General features: G+C 51.3%; 3 protein-coding genes across 5 annotated transcripts; 1 reads left to right on the forward strand and 2 right to left on the reverse strand.

The window, feature by feature from the left end:
- Positions 1-139: 139 nt before the first annotated feature.
- Positions 140-6,399, reverse strand: map1sa (microtubule-associated protein 1Sa). Its single transcript, XM_011618667.2, has 7 exons — positions 6,190-6,399; positions 4,805-4,906; positions 4,566-4,648; positions 4,329-4,469; positions 1,393-3,805; positions 1,100-1,314; positions 140-1,024 (listed from the first exon to the last, which is right to left on the reverse strand). Exons 1-7 carry the CDS (start codon positions 6,356-6,358, stop codon positions 869-871), a joined length of 3,279 nt encoding a protein of 1,092 aa, XP_011616969.2. The 5' UTR covers positions 6,359-6,399; the 3' UTR covers positions 140-868.
- Positions 6,400-7,920: 1,521 nt separating this feature from the next.
- On the forward strand, positions 7,921-13,020 carry trmt13 (tRNA methyltransferase 13 homolog). The gene is made up of 11 exons (XM_011618672.2): positions 7,921-8,164; positions 10,651-10,694; positions 10,857-10,923; positions 10,999-11,058; positions 11,175-11,244; positions 11,335-11,441; positions 11,643-11,828; positions 11,907-11,979; positions 12,050-12,124; positions 12,214-12,595; positions 12,745-13,020. The coding sequence occupies exons 1-11, from the start codon at positions 8,045-8,047 to the stop codon at positions 12,926-12,928; spliced, it is 1,368 nt and encodes a 455-aa protein (XP_011616974.2). The 5' UTR covers positions 7,921-8,044; the 3' UTR covers positions 12,929-13,020.
- On the reverse strand, positions 12,587-16,242 carry lrrc39 (leucine rich repeat containing 39). 3 transcript variants are annotated; one of them, XM_003977501.3, is made up of 8 exons: positions 15,965-16,242; positions 15,473-15,667; positions 14,732-14,840; positions 14,474-14,630; positions 14,254-14,390; positions 13,968-14,113; positions 13,742-13,894; positions 12,587-13,332 (listed from the first exon to the last, which is right to left on the reverse strand). In XM_003977501.3, exons 2-8 carry the CDS (start codon positions 15,601-15,603, stop codon positions 13,113-13,115), a joined length of 1,053 nt encoding a protein of 350 aa, XP_003977550.2. In that variant the 5' UTR covers positions 15,604-15,667; positions 15,965-16,242; the 3' UTR covers positions 12,587-13,112. The 3 variants fall into 3 exon arrangements, with proteins under 3 accessions (XP_003977550.2, XP_011616973.2, XP_029684026.1); XM_011618671.2 differs by having other exon boundaries at positions 16,040-16,120; XM_029828166.1 differs by lacking the exon at positions 15,965-16,242 and adding an exon at positions 15,820-15,961.
- Positions 16,243-16,277: the final 35 nt, after the last annotated feature.

The raw sequence follows: 16,277 nt of genomic DNA on the forward strand, positions 1-16,277 counted from the left end.
ACACAGATGAAAGTCAGAGAAAAGGGAGAAAAGGAGTGAAAGATCAGATAGTGAGAATGAGATGAGTGTGTGTGTGTGTGACGTTAACTGAGGCTGCGCAGTGCTGCCCCCTGTTGGAGGAAACTAGACCAAACATTCATGAACGTCACAAACGTAATCCAGAGCTTTTATTTTGAAACAATTACTAAAGTTAGTGTTTAAGAACAGACTTTCTGTGAATGTGCCTGTAAATGCACTAAGGTATCGAATCTTTGGAACTTTTCCTGCAGTTTCACAAACATCAACGAAATAAAAGCCAATATTTGAGGAAGACCAAGGCAAAGGAGGCCTGTGAGACGGCTCGTCTGTCGCCAGCACCTCAGCGTGAACATTTACGCCGTCAAACACGACTAAAGGCTCAATATAAATAAAGTTCATTCACCGTATGGAACGCGTACCAAAGGCGATTATTCAAGGCTTCACAATATCACATTCCTTCACGTCTCAGTCAACGCAACAGTTTTCACACAGATTTGGCAAAATATGAAAGTCATCCTCTACTGGTCCAGCTGAGGCTCATGGGTAATGTAGTGCAGGAGGGAGTGCTATGACCTGACATCTGAAGGGAACTCTGCTGGGGACCAGGATGGATGCAGCAACATCTACAATGCTGATTATTTTTGGACCGATTGAAACGACCTTCGGGTCAATAAAAACATGGACATAACGTGGCACAGTGAGAAGACCTGGTCCGTGAGACAGGAAGTAGGACCCTGTGGCAGGTGGGAACGGAAGTCACACGGAAAATGAGACCCATCAACATTCCGCACGGGTAGAAGGCAGCGAGCTGCCACGGCTCACGGGCAAAATTCCACCGAGGCGGCGCCGTTCAGAATTCAACCTTGCAGGCGGGGAAGGTCTCCTCCTGCATGGCGACGGTGCTGTTGCTGCCCAGCACAGTGATCAGCAACTCCTTCAAACGGCTGTGGGCGTCTTGGTACCAGTCGTGCATGGGCAGCGAATCGAACGTTGGTATGAGAGTCACCTGCAGAAGGTCCAGCAACACCAGCCAATCAGAAAACAGGCGCTCAGAAGCATCGTTCATCTTGATCTCACCGACCTGAACCTCCGGCCAACTGGACTTCCCTTCCAGGAGAGCGTCCAGGATGCTCCTCATGGCCACGGGCTTCACGTCATCGTCTCCACTGATGATGTAATGGAGTGAGCGGAGACATCTGAAGAACTCTGCATCCACAGTGGCAGCAGCACGGCCGGACGGCAGGTAGGCGAGGTCCACATGGATCACAGAACCCCCCGGATCCGTCAGCCTGGAAGCTATGAAACGGTCCAAAAGCATTAGAGCAAGAGCAGATGTCGGGAGTTGCACCGAGCCTCGGGACTCTGCAGGCCTACCTGAGGATGAAGCTCTGGCAGCTGTCCTGGCTGCTGCCGGCGTGCTGAAGCTGGAGGACCCCGTGGGGCCGCCTGCTCTGCTCTTCCCATTGTGGAAGGTGGCGCCGGATAAGTTCAGCTTCGGGGCCGAGCCTGTTGGTCTTTTGTTCTTGGCCGCCGCCGACTTGATGTTCCTGTTCACGCCCTCCGACTCGGTGTCAGCCATGCAAGCTCCAGGCTGAGAAGGTAAAGGGGGGAGATCCTTGATGGGGGCTGGCGGTGGGTCAAAGGCCAGCTGGACGCCGGCGTGGGAGTAAGACGGGAGCGGGTGGCGAGAGGGCGAAAGGCTGTCGGAGTCATCAGAGTCCATATCCTCCGTGCTCAGGAGAAGGTCAGAGTCTGGCCGGGGCTGCTGAGGAGGCGCTGCTGGACGGTCGCCTTCAGAGGAGGGCGTGGAAGAGGGATCCTCGGGACACTGAAGGCTCTCGGGGGTCCTGGGGTGCTGGAACTCACAGGGGGACACCAGACAAAGATCCACGTCGTGGGCAGCAGCTGACTCGAGGTGCGACAGCTCAGCCACCCCGTTCGCTTTAGGGTGGGACCCGAGCGGCGAGGCGGGCCCAGAGACATGTCCATTCGAGGTGGACGCGTGTCCCCCCACTGCTGCCGAGTCGCCAGATTCCCCACCTTCTGTTAAATGTGCCGCACCATCAACCTTCTCTGAACTCTCTCTGGTCGAGCCCCCGTTGCTCTTTGGGCCATTGGCAGAAGGTTCTGTGGTCTCACAGGACGGGTCAGGCTCCAGTCTTCCAGTTTGGGGGGGTAACCGCTTCAGGAGAGGGGCCTCCTTCTGATTCTTTGATCCGGCAGGAGCTTTCTTGGGAAGGTTCACGTCTCTCTTCAGGCTTGCAGACTTCCCCAGAGCCTTTCGGACCTCGGTACTGGCCGTGGCCACACCTGAGGCCTTCTTCAGGTCCTTCGTCCCTGCTTTGGTACTTTTGCTGCCGTCTGCTTTCACATCCTTCTTACCGTCTCTTCTGGGTTCTGGTTTGGTATCCTTCTTCAGTTTGGCAGCAGGAGCTTCTTTCTTTGCTGCTTCTTGTGTTTTGTCTCCACCCTCTGCGACACTCGTCTTTTCCTCCTTTACTTCTTTTAGGAACTCCTTCTTTGGGGCAGTTTTTCTGACAGGTTTGATTAATTTGGATTTGAGGTCAGCGTCCTTTATTCTGGGCTTGTCGCCTCCATCCTTCTTTTCTTTGGGTGCAGCCTCACTCGTTCCTTTGGGCTTCAGTTTCACGTCCTTTTTCTTTAGATCCGCAGGTCCAAGCTCATCTTTCCTGGAGGAACCACCTGCTCTGATGTCTTTGCCCTTCATCTGAATACTTTCGCTGCTCTCTGTTTTTTTAACCTTCTCATTCTTGGGTTTTTCCAGGTCCTTCAGACACACGACCGGATGTTTCAGAAAACCCAGGTTGTTGATTTTCCGGAGTCCCTCCAGGATTTTGGCCTGCGGTGTGCATCCTGGAAAAAGGACACGGATGATCTTCTCCTGGGGGCTGAAAGGGTGCCAGACCAGCAAGGCACAGATGGAAACAAGGCACGGAAGTGGTGGGTCTGCGACCGGGCCGCTGGTGTTCGGCCACATCTCCATTAAAGTCTCAAGATCTTTGCTCCCACTCAGAGGGTTGAGGACATACAGCTCCAGACGGCCAACTCCCATCTTTTGAAACAAGATCATTGGTTCTATGCCAGCCCCTGCACGTGCACTGAGGGTTTGTGCTTGGATCTCTAGTCTTTGTAAGTGCTGCAGAGTGAGTGCTAATTCATCACAGCTCCGCAGCAGGCTGGGGTTCTCCTTCGGGAACCCGAGTCTGTCCGGAGCGTTGAGGAAAACCACCCCGATCTCAGGCGAGATCAGGTTTCTCATCTGGGCTTCTTCAGCGTGCGACTCAACAGAGAGCTCCTGCTCGACGGTCTTCCTCAGCAGCAGGCTGTTGAGCCCGGGGAGGTTGTCCACGCCGATGTGGGTCAGCAGCACAGAGTCGATTCTGTCCAGGTGTCGGACCAGTTTCCAGAAGCAGGACCGAGGATCAGAGCCGCCATTGACCAAAATGTTGAAACCGTTGACGGAGAAAAAGGCCGAGTCCCCCCTCCCACCAGGGAAGATGTAGCAACAGGGTCGGGACAACTTCAGAAACCCCACCGTGGAGGCGGGTTCCAGGAGGTCGAAGGGCGACTCTGGCTCCAGGGACTCAGAGAGGTACTCTGTAAACTCATGTAGACCCTCCATTTGTGGGAAGCATGGCGGAGGATTGACCTGGAGGTCAACAAAGCCTTGCAGGTTCTTCCTCAGACCAGAATCCTGCCACAGACCGAAGGCCGGACAGCTGAGGGTTAGGCTGGTCTTTGCTGCAGGATGGTCAGAGGCTTTCTCCTGGCAAAGTGGAGGAAACATGCCGATAAAGAACCTTCTGCTGAGAACATCAATGCAAATCACCATTCCTTGGAAAGTTCCCGGGACAACATGGACCGATCGGCTGCCGTGTCGACGGTGGAGGCTGAGAACCCGGGTGGACCGCGCTCATGACCCTCAATGCCCCCAGCCACCCTCAGAATATGGCAGCTGGGGGCTGGAGACCTGCCTGACCGAGGACGTTCCTGAATCATGTTTGGGAAGCGACCCTCTCTCCGTTAGCATCACACCCCTCCACCACAGTGAGGTGGAGCTCCACGGAGGGGTGGAACAGACGTTATCTACTGTAAATAAGCTTCTGCTGACTAACTAACCAAATTAGTGAAGGGCTGAAGCTCCGATTTACTTTATATTCTCACCTATTGAAAAGCTACATCATGAGATGTTAAACCACTAAACTGGCTCGACCATTTTGGGGTTCTGGGGAGGGAAAGCGCTCGTATCAGCAGGCTAATGTTGGCTGTGTGACTGAGCACCATCTCACCTCTTCCTCGTTGAAGATGTGCAGCAAGTGGTTGAGAGAGAAGCGTCCCGTCTGGAGGACAAGATCTCCGCTGTCCTCCTCAAACTGACCAGCCAGAATCAACAGCTTGTGTTTGGAGGGACTGGAGACCAGCTGCTGGACCTAGGACCAGGAATCAGATCTGTTAGATGGTTCCGAAAGTGTCGTCAAAGACTCCAGTGAGGAGTCAAAGACCATGTTGGTCCATCCCGAGGTCACCTCAGAGCAGACAAAGTCAAGAGCTGGATTCAGCACAACTTGAGTGTCCAGAACGTCTCCATTGTGATGCAGAGTCCGCTGTCCTGTGGGACACAAGAGGACATCATCACCTCCTGTCTAACCCAGCACCCATCGCGGGTCTAGAACATCCGCACGTGAACACTTGCTCATCAGGACGAAAGATTTGACTCTTCGCATAAATGTAGGTGTGCTCAGGTTGGTGGGCGGAGTCTTCTCACCTGGGACGTGTTCTGAGAGGAAGGCCGAGTGTCTGGAGACAAAGAGCTTCAGTTGCTGATCCAGAACGGAAACGTCCAGATCTGCAGCCCAGCACCGCACACCTGCACCGGTAATTAACGCCCATTAAGACATGCACCCACACGAGGGCCAAACGGCCAATCAGCACCCAGAATATACACTGCACGACGGTGCAGTGTTGACGCCACCTGAAGATTCTCAGCTAAAGCTACAGAACTTGAGGTGTTTTCAGTAGTTTTACTCTTGTATTTTGCGTGGAAACTCAACGGGGTCTCCCGACTCTTACTTAGGATTACAGCATTATATAGAGGGGATCGGAGGCTGAGCTAAAGCTACATTCTGTTAGCCTTTTTTAACTCTTAGTCGTGGTGGTGGGTTCCAGAGGCAGACCCGTTCAGCTTTATCAGCACCAGTAAAGGAAGCCTCTAAAGCTAACGCTAACATTAGAATTGCACACGCGTATAAAACCAAAAGGAGCCAGACAGTAACCTTTAAATGTTGTTCAGTGAGGCCACACAAGGAAATCAGAACAGGAAGTGAGGGTCAGAGCTGCGGGTTCGATTCCAACTGGACCACACAGAACCAGACCTGAAGCAGCTGAAGAGAGACTCTAAACGGACCGTCCGGGTGTGTGTGTGTGTGTTTCAGCACGCGTGCAGGGATTCGTAGAACCAGACCAAAGGTCAGGGTAAGAATTTCTTTCATTTTGTCGCATGGACGTTTGTTCCTGATTGAAGAGAAACATCGTGTTGTGTTAAAGGGTGTAAAAGCAGGAAGATGAGTCAGATGGACACGAGCATCATGTGGGTTTGGAACACGTGATGTTCTGATGTGAGGCTTCATCTGTTGACCCAAACCCAGAATCACAAGCAGGTCCGGGGGATGAAACGTTCAGGAAAATGACCTTCCAAAACCTCAGAAACCTCAGAATAAAGACATTGATGATCAAATGGTCATTGATTTAACACAGATCTGAATGTTGTGGCCGAGAACCAATAAAACAACGTCATGACATGATGGTCAGAACATCTTCGGCAACATTTAATGCTGTCATACAACTTTAAAGTCGTGATATTTCAGAGACACGCCGAACTTGACCAAGAAACATCAGAAACTGAGGCAATCTGCCGGAGTTTCCATCTAAATTCGCCGCGTAGCGGGGCAGAAACGGGAGGAGGAAGCTAACCTCGTTAGCCCGTTGGGTTCGAGGCTCGGAGTTTGAAAAAGTTGTCAGTGGCGTGAAGCGGACCCGGAGGAACTCATCGAGCCACATCGATGGTCCCGGAAAAACTCGAACAAACTGAAGAACTTTTCCCGACCCCGTAGCGGCGGTTCCGCTTCTGCTCCCGTTAACTTCCAAACTCACCGGCATCTATCTGCAGCAGCAGCCGCTCCAACAGGTCGACCGACCGCAGCGCCCCGACCACCACCAGTATCGAGTAATCGGTCACAGCGGGTAGAACCGAGCCGTATGTGGCGGAACCGGGACCGCCGCCCAATTCTGTTGCTGGTGTCGCAGCTGCCACCGCCGCCATCGTGGTCAGGACAGTCGGCCGATGACGTCACAGGACATAAACACCGACAAACTCACCAAAGGCGGGAAAACGACTTAACTGGCGTACAAACTGACCAATCAGGAAGAGAGTAGAGCATCACGTGGTTGCTAGTGGGAACAGCTGGTGCGTTCAGGAGCTACCAAAAACCGGGGAAAAGTTTTCAAAGAGCGAATACAAATAACTCAAAAATGATTTGGCGTCAAATATATATATATATGTGTATACGTTAAATGTGTTCTCTGTATCTAACTCCTCTACATTGGTGAGGTAGCGTAAAACCACATGCTTGACTATAAAGACGATCCTTACTTAAGAAACTCAACCCGAACCTCACAAAGACTCTGAATGGTGCTCAATGCGGCTCAGCCCTCGAAGAGGCGTGTTGAGACCTCAAGGCCTCCGGACCATTTCACTCTGAATCCAGACAGCGGAGGAGGATGTTGGAGTCTGGATTAAGAACCTTTGAAGAAGCACATCAGGCTGCACTCATGCGTCCAGAGTCCCTCCTACAGGTGTCTGGATTCTAGGAGCAGAGGTGTCCTGGCTCTGACGAAAGCCTGAGTTCTAGGCTCCTCGAGACACAACGAGGAGCTGAAGCATGTGCAGAGACAGCTGAGAGGACAGAGAGGACTGTTAGAACCTGCAGAGAGGCCTCCTCTGGCATAGGGCGGTAGAACACCTGCTGGACATAAAGAGACGTGGCCTTTGGTCCAGAGAAGATGTCCTCAGCTTTGACACGTAGCTTACGGTAAAGAGGTGGCAGCCATGGGAACATATCTGCACATATCTGTTGCCTGTTTCTCAGTGCAACCTTCTCCAGGTGTGAAGGCAGCTGGAGCGTTACCGAGAACCAACGTCCTCGTGGCGGCGTGACGGGCCCACGTTCACGGGCTCCACACGCTGATTCTGATCAGGTGACCAGCATCGAGGACAGCTCGCTTGGTAAATATGCTGGTTGTGAAAAAGCTCAAACTCAAGCAAAAGGGCCCGGACTGAAGTCCTGTAAACGGGAATAACTTGGTGTCATGTGGCCCAACTCAAGTGTCCAGTAGGTCTGCACCAATTACACATTATAACCGTGTTATAACAGACGCTGACCTACGAAGCTTTTTAGCCCAACACAAGATGTCATGAATGGGGCAACATGTTCATAGACATGTAGCATATAGAGAGAGCATGTTCTATTAGTCACCGACTCCCCCTCTCTCCCCCTCTCTCCCTCCCCCATCTCTCCCTCTCTCCCCCTTCTCTCTCTCTCCCTCCTCTCTTTCCCTCCCTTCCTCCCTCTCTCTTCCTCCCCATCTCTCTCTCCCTCCTCTCTTTCCCTCCCTCCCTCCTTCTTCCTCCCCATCTCTCTCTCCCTCCTCTCTTCCCCTCCCTCCCTCCTCTCTTCCTCCCCCATCTCTCCCTCTCTCCCCCCTTCTCTCTCTCTCCCTCCTCTCTTTCCCTCCCTCCCTCTCTCTTCCTCCCCCACCTCCCCCCATCTCTCTCTCTTGGAATAAAAAGGATTTAAACTCCCCTGACGTATGGTGGTCACGTGGCTGCCGGCTCTCGCGACACTTCCGCTTCAAAGAACAAGCGCAAACGAGCTCGTGCAGCGCATCAGCTGGGATCAGAACGGCTTTTTGCCACGTTTCGGATTTAAACTTGTTTGAAATTGGCGTCATGTCCCAAACGGGGGCCCCGTCGTCAAACAGCTGCGGATTCTTTGTGAAGAAAAAGAAACGTTTTTGTAAAATGATCGCTGCAAGTGGGAAAATCTACTGTGGCGAGCACGCGACTATGGTGAGTTTAGGGACACTAAGGTTGTAGGAAAATAAAACATCCGTTTTTAGCCATTTATAAACTAGAGGCTGCAGTATAAGTGTTACATAGTAACAAAATCATAACACGTTTGGTAAGTTATGTTTTGGTTAGATTCATTCACTCTACGGGCGTTCACACACACACACACACACACACGCACAAGCTTTCCAAGAACTCTTATGAGCTAGAATTCAGCTGTGTTTCATGAAACTGTTTGCATGGATGACCTTTGGATCTGACCCACTGTCCAACTTTGAACGGTTTCTTCAGCTTCTCTAGAATCTGTTGGGACATTTGTGAGTCTTCTACAGACTCGGCTGACGTGGAGTCCTGCTGAATTCGTATGCAGAAGGGATCCAGGACCTCCTACGTCCTCTTCCTCTGCTCCATTTTCAAAATAACTATAATCAGGAAAAACTCCCCTTTAACAGGAAGAAACCTTGAGCAGGACCAGGCTCATGTAGGGGGACCCTCCTGCTGATGGGGGGGGGGGGGGGGGGGGGGGGGGGGGGGTAGAGAGGGAGGAGAAGGGGGAGGACAGGTAGAGGATAGAATAGGTAGGAGAGGAGAGGAGGGGAGAAGAGGAGGAGAGGAGGGAAGGGGAGAGGAGAGGAGACCATGACCCAATGGGGTGACAGAGGCCTGTCAGGTGATCATGGTTCTGGACCCCGGCAGCCTCGGCCTCTAGCAGCACAGCTAAGATGTTAACCTAATGATTAGATAATTATTTCTATATTATTATATATAATTATTATATAACCTAATGATTAGACGACCCCCTAAGGATGATAATCTGTCTGATTCCTGGTTGAAGGAAACCAACTGACTCAAGTAATGACATGAAGCCATTTCTGAAGCTGTCATTTACAACATCTACAATCTGGTGGTTTACTTTGAGTTTTATTGTTTCTACATCATAGATCCAAACATAGAACATAAACAATGATGATACTGTAAAATAAAACTGATGAAGACAGTTGTGGAGGTCAGGATGTAGAGGAGGAGGAGGAGGAGGGCTTTGGGAGCTCTGGAATTGTTGTTTACTTCTTTTTCCAGAACCTCATCTTTTTCCAGAACCATCTACAGAAGCTTTTTTTCTTCTGCTTCTTTGATAACTGAAGCTGCAGAAATGAGAGAGTGTGTTTTAGATTTCACTGAACATCATCTGTAATCTTCTGGAAGAGGAACAAAGGCGAAAGCATCTCACCTCAAGTTGGAGGATCGCTTCAGAGAGCCTCTGGAGCTCCTCTTTAGTCCTCTCCTGCTCCTCTTGCCTCAAGCGTTGGCTCTCCTGGAACTTGTGCTCCAGCTCTTCGTTCATCTGGACCCATTTTTGAGCGGTCCTCTCCCACCGCTGATGAACATCAGCCAGCATCTTGTTATAGGTCTCCTCTTTAGTCAACAGCTGCTGCTTCATTGACTCCTCTTTTTCCATGATCTTCTCATTATATTTGCGTTGCTCTTCATCAAGTAGTTTATTGAACTTTTCTTCTTGTTGAAGGAGCTGCTGCCTTAAGGCCTCTTTCTCTTCATTAGATCTTTGCCTTTCTTCCTCCAGCTTTGTCTCAAATTCCTCCTCAATCACAAGGAGCTTCTGGTTCAGGCCTTCCTCCTGCTCCATCAGCTCTCTCCTGTGTGTCTCCTCGTTCTCCTGCTGCTGACTGTGGAGGGTTTCCTCCAGAGAAGCACATTTCAGCTCGCTCTCCTTCAGAGCAGCTTGTGTGCTGTTCAGCTGGGTCAGGGTCTCCACACGGGCCACAGTCCTCATGTGTCGCCTCTTCACTGCCCTGCTGAGCTGCTCCTCCTTCTCTGCCAGGGCTTCTCTGAGCTGCTGGACCTCTTCCCTCCAAGTCTCCATTGATGATTCCAGTGGTTCTAGCTCTGCCTTCAGCTGCTGGGTTCCTCGCTGTGCCATCGATGCGTCTGCTGGTCACCAGTGTGCTACAAGAGTGTTGAGCTCCTCAGGCGTGTGCTGATGAGGTAGAGCTGATGGGTTTGATACAAAGGAGATCAAAGACTAAAAGGCCAACTTAAGATCAAAGAGAAAAATGACAACTTAAGATAAAGTTGGAGGGTTCTGTTCCCTCAGCTGAAGGTTCACTCAATCAATCAATCAATCAACCAATCAATCATTATTTATATAGCATCTGTTACTGGGTAGAGAGAGGAGAAGGGGGAGGACAGGTAAAGGAGAGAATATAGAGACCATAGACATACATTAATTATAATAAACTGCAGGTAGAGTTGAGTGGGTCAGCGGGGTCGGAGGTCAGTAGGTCAGTATTTCTAAAGCTGTCATTTACAACGTCTACATGCATATTAAAGTCTCCAATTCCATCACAGAAGGGCTGAAAACACACAAACACACACTTTTCTCACTCCCCCCAGTTTTTAGACTTAAAACACTGAAGCCGGTTTTTGCAGTGGGAATTTCTGTGGCGTCACAGCACTCTTCCTGTTTTCAGGAGGAAGCAGGAAGTAGGATCGTGTGTCCTCTGGACCCCAAACAGTGAGTCAGCATCAATCATTCGTCTTATTGATCAACTCGCTGTGAATCTATATCAGTTTCATTTGTGTAGAATTGTGATGAGATAATCAGACATTTGTCATTGTTGAAATCATTACTGTATTTGGTGTGTGTGTGTGTGTGTGTGTGTGTGTGTGTTGTTAGCACAGTAGATGCTGAAAAACTAAGCAAACACTTGAAGAAATGCAACTCCAGGCAGAAACCCACGCCGGTCAGTCTGAGCTCTCTGAATTATCACTGATTTGGTGGGAAAGGGGCCATAAATGTTTGAGTTGTGTGTTTGTAGGTTTATTATGTGGAGAACATCAACTCGGGGTCGTCTGACGTGGATGAGGAGGTCCAGCAGGTAAATCATTAACTTCATGCATTAGAAAAGGAGGCGGAGATCAAGGCACCCCACCAAAGAACAAAGAAAACATCTGTGCACAACAGATGTGTGGCTAACAGGTGTGTTTGACCCAGGTGAGTCTGAGTGAACTCAGCTGGTCACAGGTGGAGACGCTGTTGGAGCGCCTGAAGGTTGCGTGCACAGGTGAGGCCACGATGTGTTCCTCCTGAAGTGTTGATCCAGCAACGAGGTCCAGAGCGGCCCCCTGAGGTGACTCCTGTTGGTTTGCTTCAGGATTACAGTGTGATGTGGAAGAGCAGCTCCTGTCCCACCCGGTCCTGCAGGATGAACTCCACAATCCCAAGAATGGAGACTCCGCCCACAAACACCTGAAGCAGCAGGTGTTGGTTAAACTTTGAAGTCTTTTTCCATCGAGTGTTAAATGGGAGTCATGTGACCATTTTAGTGATGACTTACTATCTTCCTGATGGGAACCCTGAAGATGTTCCTCCCCAAACATCATGAAACGTCCCTGTTTGTTGGCTCATGTGTCCATCAAGCAGATTCTGATCCAGGTCTTCTTACCAGTCGGGTTTGTCCAGTCCTCTATCTTAGGTCACTTGGAGTCTTTGGGGCTTCTGGGACGAGGTCGCTGCTTTGTGGAGTTTGGAGCTGGTCGAGGGAAATTATCCCACTGGATTCATGAAGCACTGAAGACCCCCGAGCACCTGGAGGCCCAGGAGGACCTGCAGCTGCTGCTGGTGGAGCGCTGCACAACACGATTCAAGGCAGGAACCCCCAGATCCAGCTGGTGACCTGAGCTGGTCCTGCTAGATTAACCCGCTCTCTGATCTGTTCTGGTCCAGGTAGACGGGAAGCACCAGGACAGCAGCGCTACATTTGAGCGGCTGCATGTGGACATAGAACATCTGGACTTAAGTAAGAGGCCGCGTGGACCGTCTGGTTCCAGGCTGAGGGTTCTGCTCTGAAGTGACTCTGATGTTCGCAGGCAAGGTTCCTTTGCTGCAGCGCTGTAAACTGCCCCTGGTTGGTGTTGGGAAGCACCTGTGTGGAGCAGCAACAGGTGAGTCCTCATGCTGGCTCCTTACTCGGAGCGAGGGAAACCTTCACCCACAATCCTCTAAAATATGGGGCCTCTGTGTCTGATGTCAGATCTGGCTCTACGCTGTTTGCTGGAACCAGCAGGATGGCGAGACGAGACTGGAGCGAGCCTCAAACGTCCCACGAACGAACCCACCGGTCCTGCAGCTCCTGGTCCGGTTCTGGGCCTGGCCGTGGCGCTGTGCTGCCACCATCGCTGCGAGTGGCGCCATTACGTTGGGCAGCGGTTCTTTGCTCAGCGAGGACTCGGAGCCGCAGAGTTTTCAGCATTCTGTCGGATGTCCAGTTGGGCCACGTGTGGACTCAGAGGAAGCAAACCGGACGGAACCGGAGAGCACGAAGGACAGGAAGTGACAGGAGAGCACGAAGGACAGGAAGTGACAGGAGAGCACGAAGGACAGGAAGTGGCAGAGGAGACGGAATCTGTGAGCCGGTAAACGTCTCACACAGGAAAATCTGTTGACTTATTTATTGATTCAGCCTGGTGACAAGTCAATAATCAGCCCATAAAAGTCCAACTGAGTCAGAAACACAATAAAGAAGAGAAATACCAAAATATCTCAGTTCCTGTTTCCTGTGCAGCTTCCTGTCGGCTGAGGAGCGCCTGCGGATCGGCCGTCTGTGCAAGCGCCTGATCGACAGCGGCAGACTTCACTTCCTGAACGCCAGAGGCTTCGATGGGAAACTCAACTATTATGTCAGCAGCCAGGTGACCCTGGAGAACGTCCTGCTCGTCGCCTCGTCCTCGTCCTCCTCGCCCTTGTGACCAGAGTTCAGCTGCACCCTTTCTGTTGCCTAAATGTTTAAAAATAATGTTCTAAACGTCCAGTTGAGATTAAAGTCTGTGTTCAGGCCTGACTGGTGACTTTAACTTGAGTAAAAACAACAACTGACAAATGTTCAGAATGAAAACGCCACTCTGGCGGTCGCAGATGCTGACAGATGTGAGTTCACGTGCTGATGCTGTCAACAGGTGCCGCTGTCGCCGTGGCGACGCGGTGCATGTGGAGGACGGCGTGCGATCTCTTCCTGGCCTCCTGGATGTACGTCAGCATGAACTCCCGTCCAAACATCTCCCGGTCATCTTCCTCCTCCTCATCCAGAGTCTCCCTCTTCTCCGACACCAGCGTCACGTTCAGGGTCAAAGGGTTGTCCCGGAAATTCACAAACCTGCTCCGACATAAAAACAAACTGTTTATTGGTGACACCGAGATGAGACCCGTGTGGACCCGAGGCGGGTCGGCGGGTCAGCCCGTGGGCTGCTGGTGAGGCTCGCTGGCCTCCAACCAACCTCCAACCTCGTCAGGTGACCTCTGGCAACTTCTCACCACCTCCAACATTTCAGGGTCATTGTGACTAGGATCACTGGTTGAACCTCCTCAAAGCCCAATCAAACCTTGAACATCTCAGCTGAGAACCCAGGCCAGTTCCATAGTTCTTCATAAAACACCCCCCCACCCTCATTCACACGTGTTGCTGTGCTGTCATGATGTTTGGATCTGTGGGGGTGTTTAATGATACGCATCATTCACATCTAATAAAGGTGAATAATCCCAGGCTGGCAGTGGAAGGGACACACCTGAGGTTGGACATGTCCTCCATCAGCTGAGGGATGTCCGTCAGTTTGTTGCTGCTGAGGACCAGAGTGTCCAAAGTGGCCATCCTGCTGATGTTCTCTGGAAGAGTCTCCAGTTGGTTCCTCTGCAGCCACAGCGTGTGCAGCTTCTCCATCCTGAGAAACAGGAAACAGAAGAGCGTGATGGGCTGGCGGCAGGCCAGAGCATGTGGCGGCGCTCCCTTCACACCTGTGGATGTCCTCAGGGAGGTGCTGCAGGTGGTTTCCACCCATGTCCAGCCACTCCAGCATCGGCATCCCAACTACACAGTCTGGCACACGGGTGAAGTTGTTCATGGACAGATCCAGGTGCTGCAGTTTCTTCAGGTTCCTCAGCTGATGATCGGGACACAGAGCAGGTCTCAGGTCAGAGGTCTGGTTCAGGCTTTGATCTGGGAGCTGGTTCGTGTTGTTTCATCATGTTTTATTCTGGCTCCACTCATTTTCATGAGTTGAGCGTAGGGTCGTAGGTTCACCTGGTTTGGGAGCTGGTCGAGGTTTCGGTTCATGGCCAGCTCCAGTCTCTCCAGACTCTGACAGCAGCCCAGTTCTTCAGGAACCAGCTGGATCCTGTTGTAGCTCAGCAGCAGCTCTTTGAGCTGAGGCAGCTCCCCTGAAAGCAGAACTAAAGGTCTGACTGCTTCGTCAACATCTGCACAGAGGAGAACACAGTCTGTAAACCAAGCAATGACTGACCAATCTGCCGGGGGATGTTTGAGATCCCATTGCGGGAAAGATCAAGAACCAGGAGGTTCTGAAATCTGGAGATAAATGAAGGAATCGTTTGCAGGCCGGTTCGATGAATCTGCCACTCCTGGACATGTGGAAGCTGGACAAGACAGTCCGGCAAAGACTGTTTGGAGAGCAGAGGAAGGTGAGACGATAGATACCGAGATCCTCTTCCTCCACTCAGGTCCATTCACCTGGGAAAGCTACTTTATGTGAGGACTTCACCTTCCAGTCCTCCTGCTCGATTCGAAGGATGAGACGTCCTTCTTCTGACTGCAGCTTCTCTTTGAGCTTGGCCAGAGTTAGCCGGTCCTCCCAAACACTCGTGTCCAGCCTGAAAGGACAAGATGAAGCTGAGACGGTTGGACGTGATGTGACAAAGCTCACAAACCCCCGATGGAGGAGAATCCCAAACACATCTAATTCCACTGCTGGAGGTCTGTCGTCAGGAGCTGAAGTCACTGAAACACTTGCTGACTTGAGTTTAGTCCCTGGATTTCGTTACTGTTTGTGCTCGTGGTCCTTTCTGATGTGTCCCCATGTGACCGATCAATAACGACTCAGTACTGGGTCCAGGGTGGACGCCGCCTCTGCCCTGAAGCCAGCTGAGATATGTCACAGTGTCATCACTGACGACCTCCTACTGTGGTCCAGGAGCTGCACCGGAGGGGGTCGCCGTGGCAACACAGGACCGGAGCAGACGCCCCTGTTTCGCTGCCTTCTGACAGTCAGAAGAGACACATCAAGGTCCACACGTCCCTTTTTATTAGCTTTTATTCCATCAGGGAACCTAATGCCTGAATCTAGCTATCATGAGATAGTTTGCTATAGTTTATAGTTTTATAGTTGGTTAACTGGTGGGTTGTTGCACTTTACACTGACGATAAAAGCTCGTCATCCTCATCTTCGTCTTCTGTTTGAAGCTGTCAGATCAGCTGTGACCGATGGAGAGCGTTTGAGTCTGACCTGCCAGTGACGCCACCCTTGGTCTTTCTCCTCCTCGCCTCTTCTTTTTCCTCCTCCTGGACTTTCCTGATCCTCGTCTCCCACAGAGCTTTTATGGAGTTGACCGTCCCGCACGCTGCCACGCCCACCATGATGACCACTTCCTGGCGTCACAAAAAGTAGGAGGAGCTCTGAGCTGCGGCCTTCGGGTGCATCCTGTCAGGAATGACATCAGAGAGTGATCGTGCCAGTGCACGTGTACGGTGCATGTTACGCTGCTTAGATTGCCAACACAAAGTCTATTTATTCCAGTAATTGAGTTCATCGTGGTAACAGTTTCATCACATCTTGATCAGAACACAACTCACTGGTTTATGGGGCGGGGGGGGTAGAGCGAGGAGCTGTGCTGTGTCCTAATAAAGTCACATGGTCCACTAACACACACACACACACACGCGCGCCCCAGAAGCGCCGGTCTTTGTGTAAGAAACACGCCCTTTTTTGGTCACTAACCTTCACAAATCATTTCCTGTCACATGACACAGAAGTGATGTGAACGATCAGAAATCAGATCAATAGTATCCTCACCCCACGACAATGCCGCCGTCCTCCATGTCTGTTCATGAAACCTGACCTCAGACGCGTTTGGTAAATTTAGCCTGGGGTCATGTGACCCCTTCAAAGACTCGCCCCAAGGCCTGATGGGAACTGGTGTTCAGATAACAGAATGACATCATCAGGTACCAAAATCATCAGGCTGATTATCGCCAACATTTTCAACGAACCCTTTTCTTTAATTCTGTTTTGGAGTTTTTAGTCGTTGGTG

This window comes from Takifugu rubripes, chromosome 20 (genome assembly GCF_901000725.2).
Source record: "Takifugu rubripes chromosome 20, fTakRub1.2, whole genome shotgun sequence".
Taxonomy (NCBI): Eukaryota; Metazoa; Chordata; class Actinopteri; order Tetraodontiformes; family Tetraodontidae; genus Takifugu; species Takifugu rubripes.

Bases quoted from the DNA above. Each gene is read 5' to 3' on its own strand.
- map1sa (XM_011618667.2), bottom strand. From the start codon at position 6,358: ATGGCGGCGGTGGCAGCTGCGACACCAGCAACAGAATTGGGCGGCGGT. The intron at 4,649-4,804 runs GTGAGAAGACTC...TGTGTCCCACAG, and splicing joins CCTCTCAGAACACGTCCCAG to GACAGCGGACTCTGCATCAC. The intron at 1,025-1,099 runs GTCGGTGAGATC...GACCTTCTGCAG, and splicing joins CCAGTTGGCCGGAGGTTCAG to GTGACTCTCATACCAACGTT.
- trmt13 (XM_011618672.2), top strand. From the start codon at position 8,045: ATGTCCCAAACGGGGGCCCCGTCGTCAAACAGCTGCGGATTCTTTGTG. The intron at 11,442-11,642 runs GTGTTGGTTAAA...GGGTTTGTCCAG, and splicing joins ACAAACACCTGAAGCAGCAG to TCCTCTATCTTAGGTCACTT. The intron at 12,596-12,744 runs GTAAACGTCTCA...TTTCCTGTGCAG, and splicing joins GAGACGGAATCTGTGAGCCG to CTTCCTGTCGGCTGAGGAGC.
- lrrc39 (XM_003977501.3), bottom strand. From the start codon at position 15,603: ATGGTGGGCGTGGCAGCGTGCGGGACGGTCAACTCCATAAAAGCTCTG. The intron at 14,631-14,731 runs GTGAAGTCCTCA...CTCTCCAAACAG, and splicing joins TCGAGCAGGAGGACTGGAAG to TCTTTGCCGGACTGTCTTGT. The intron at 13,895-13,967 runs GTGTGAAGGGAG...CCTGTTTCTCAG, and splicing joins CTCCCTGAGGACATCCACAG to GATGGAGAAGCTGCACACGC.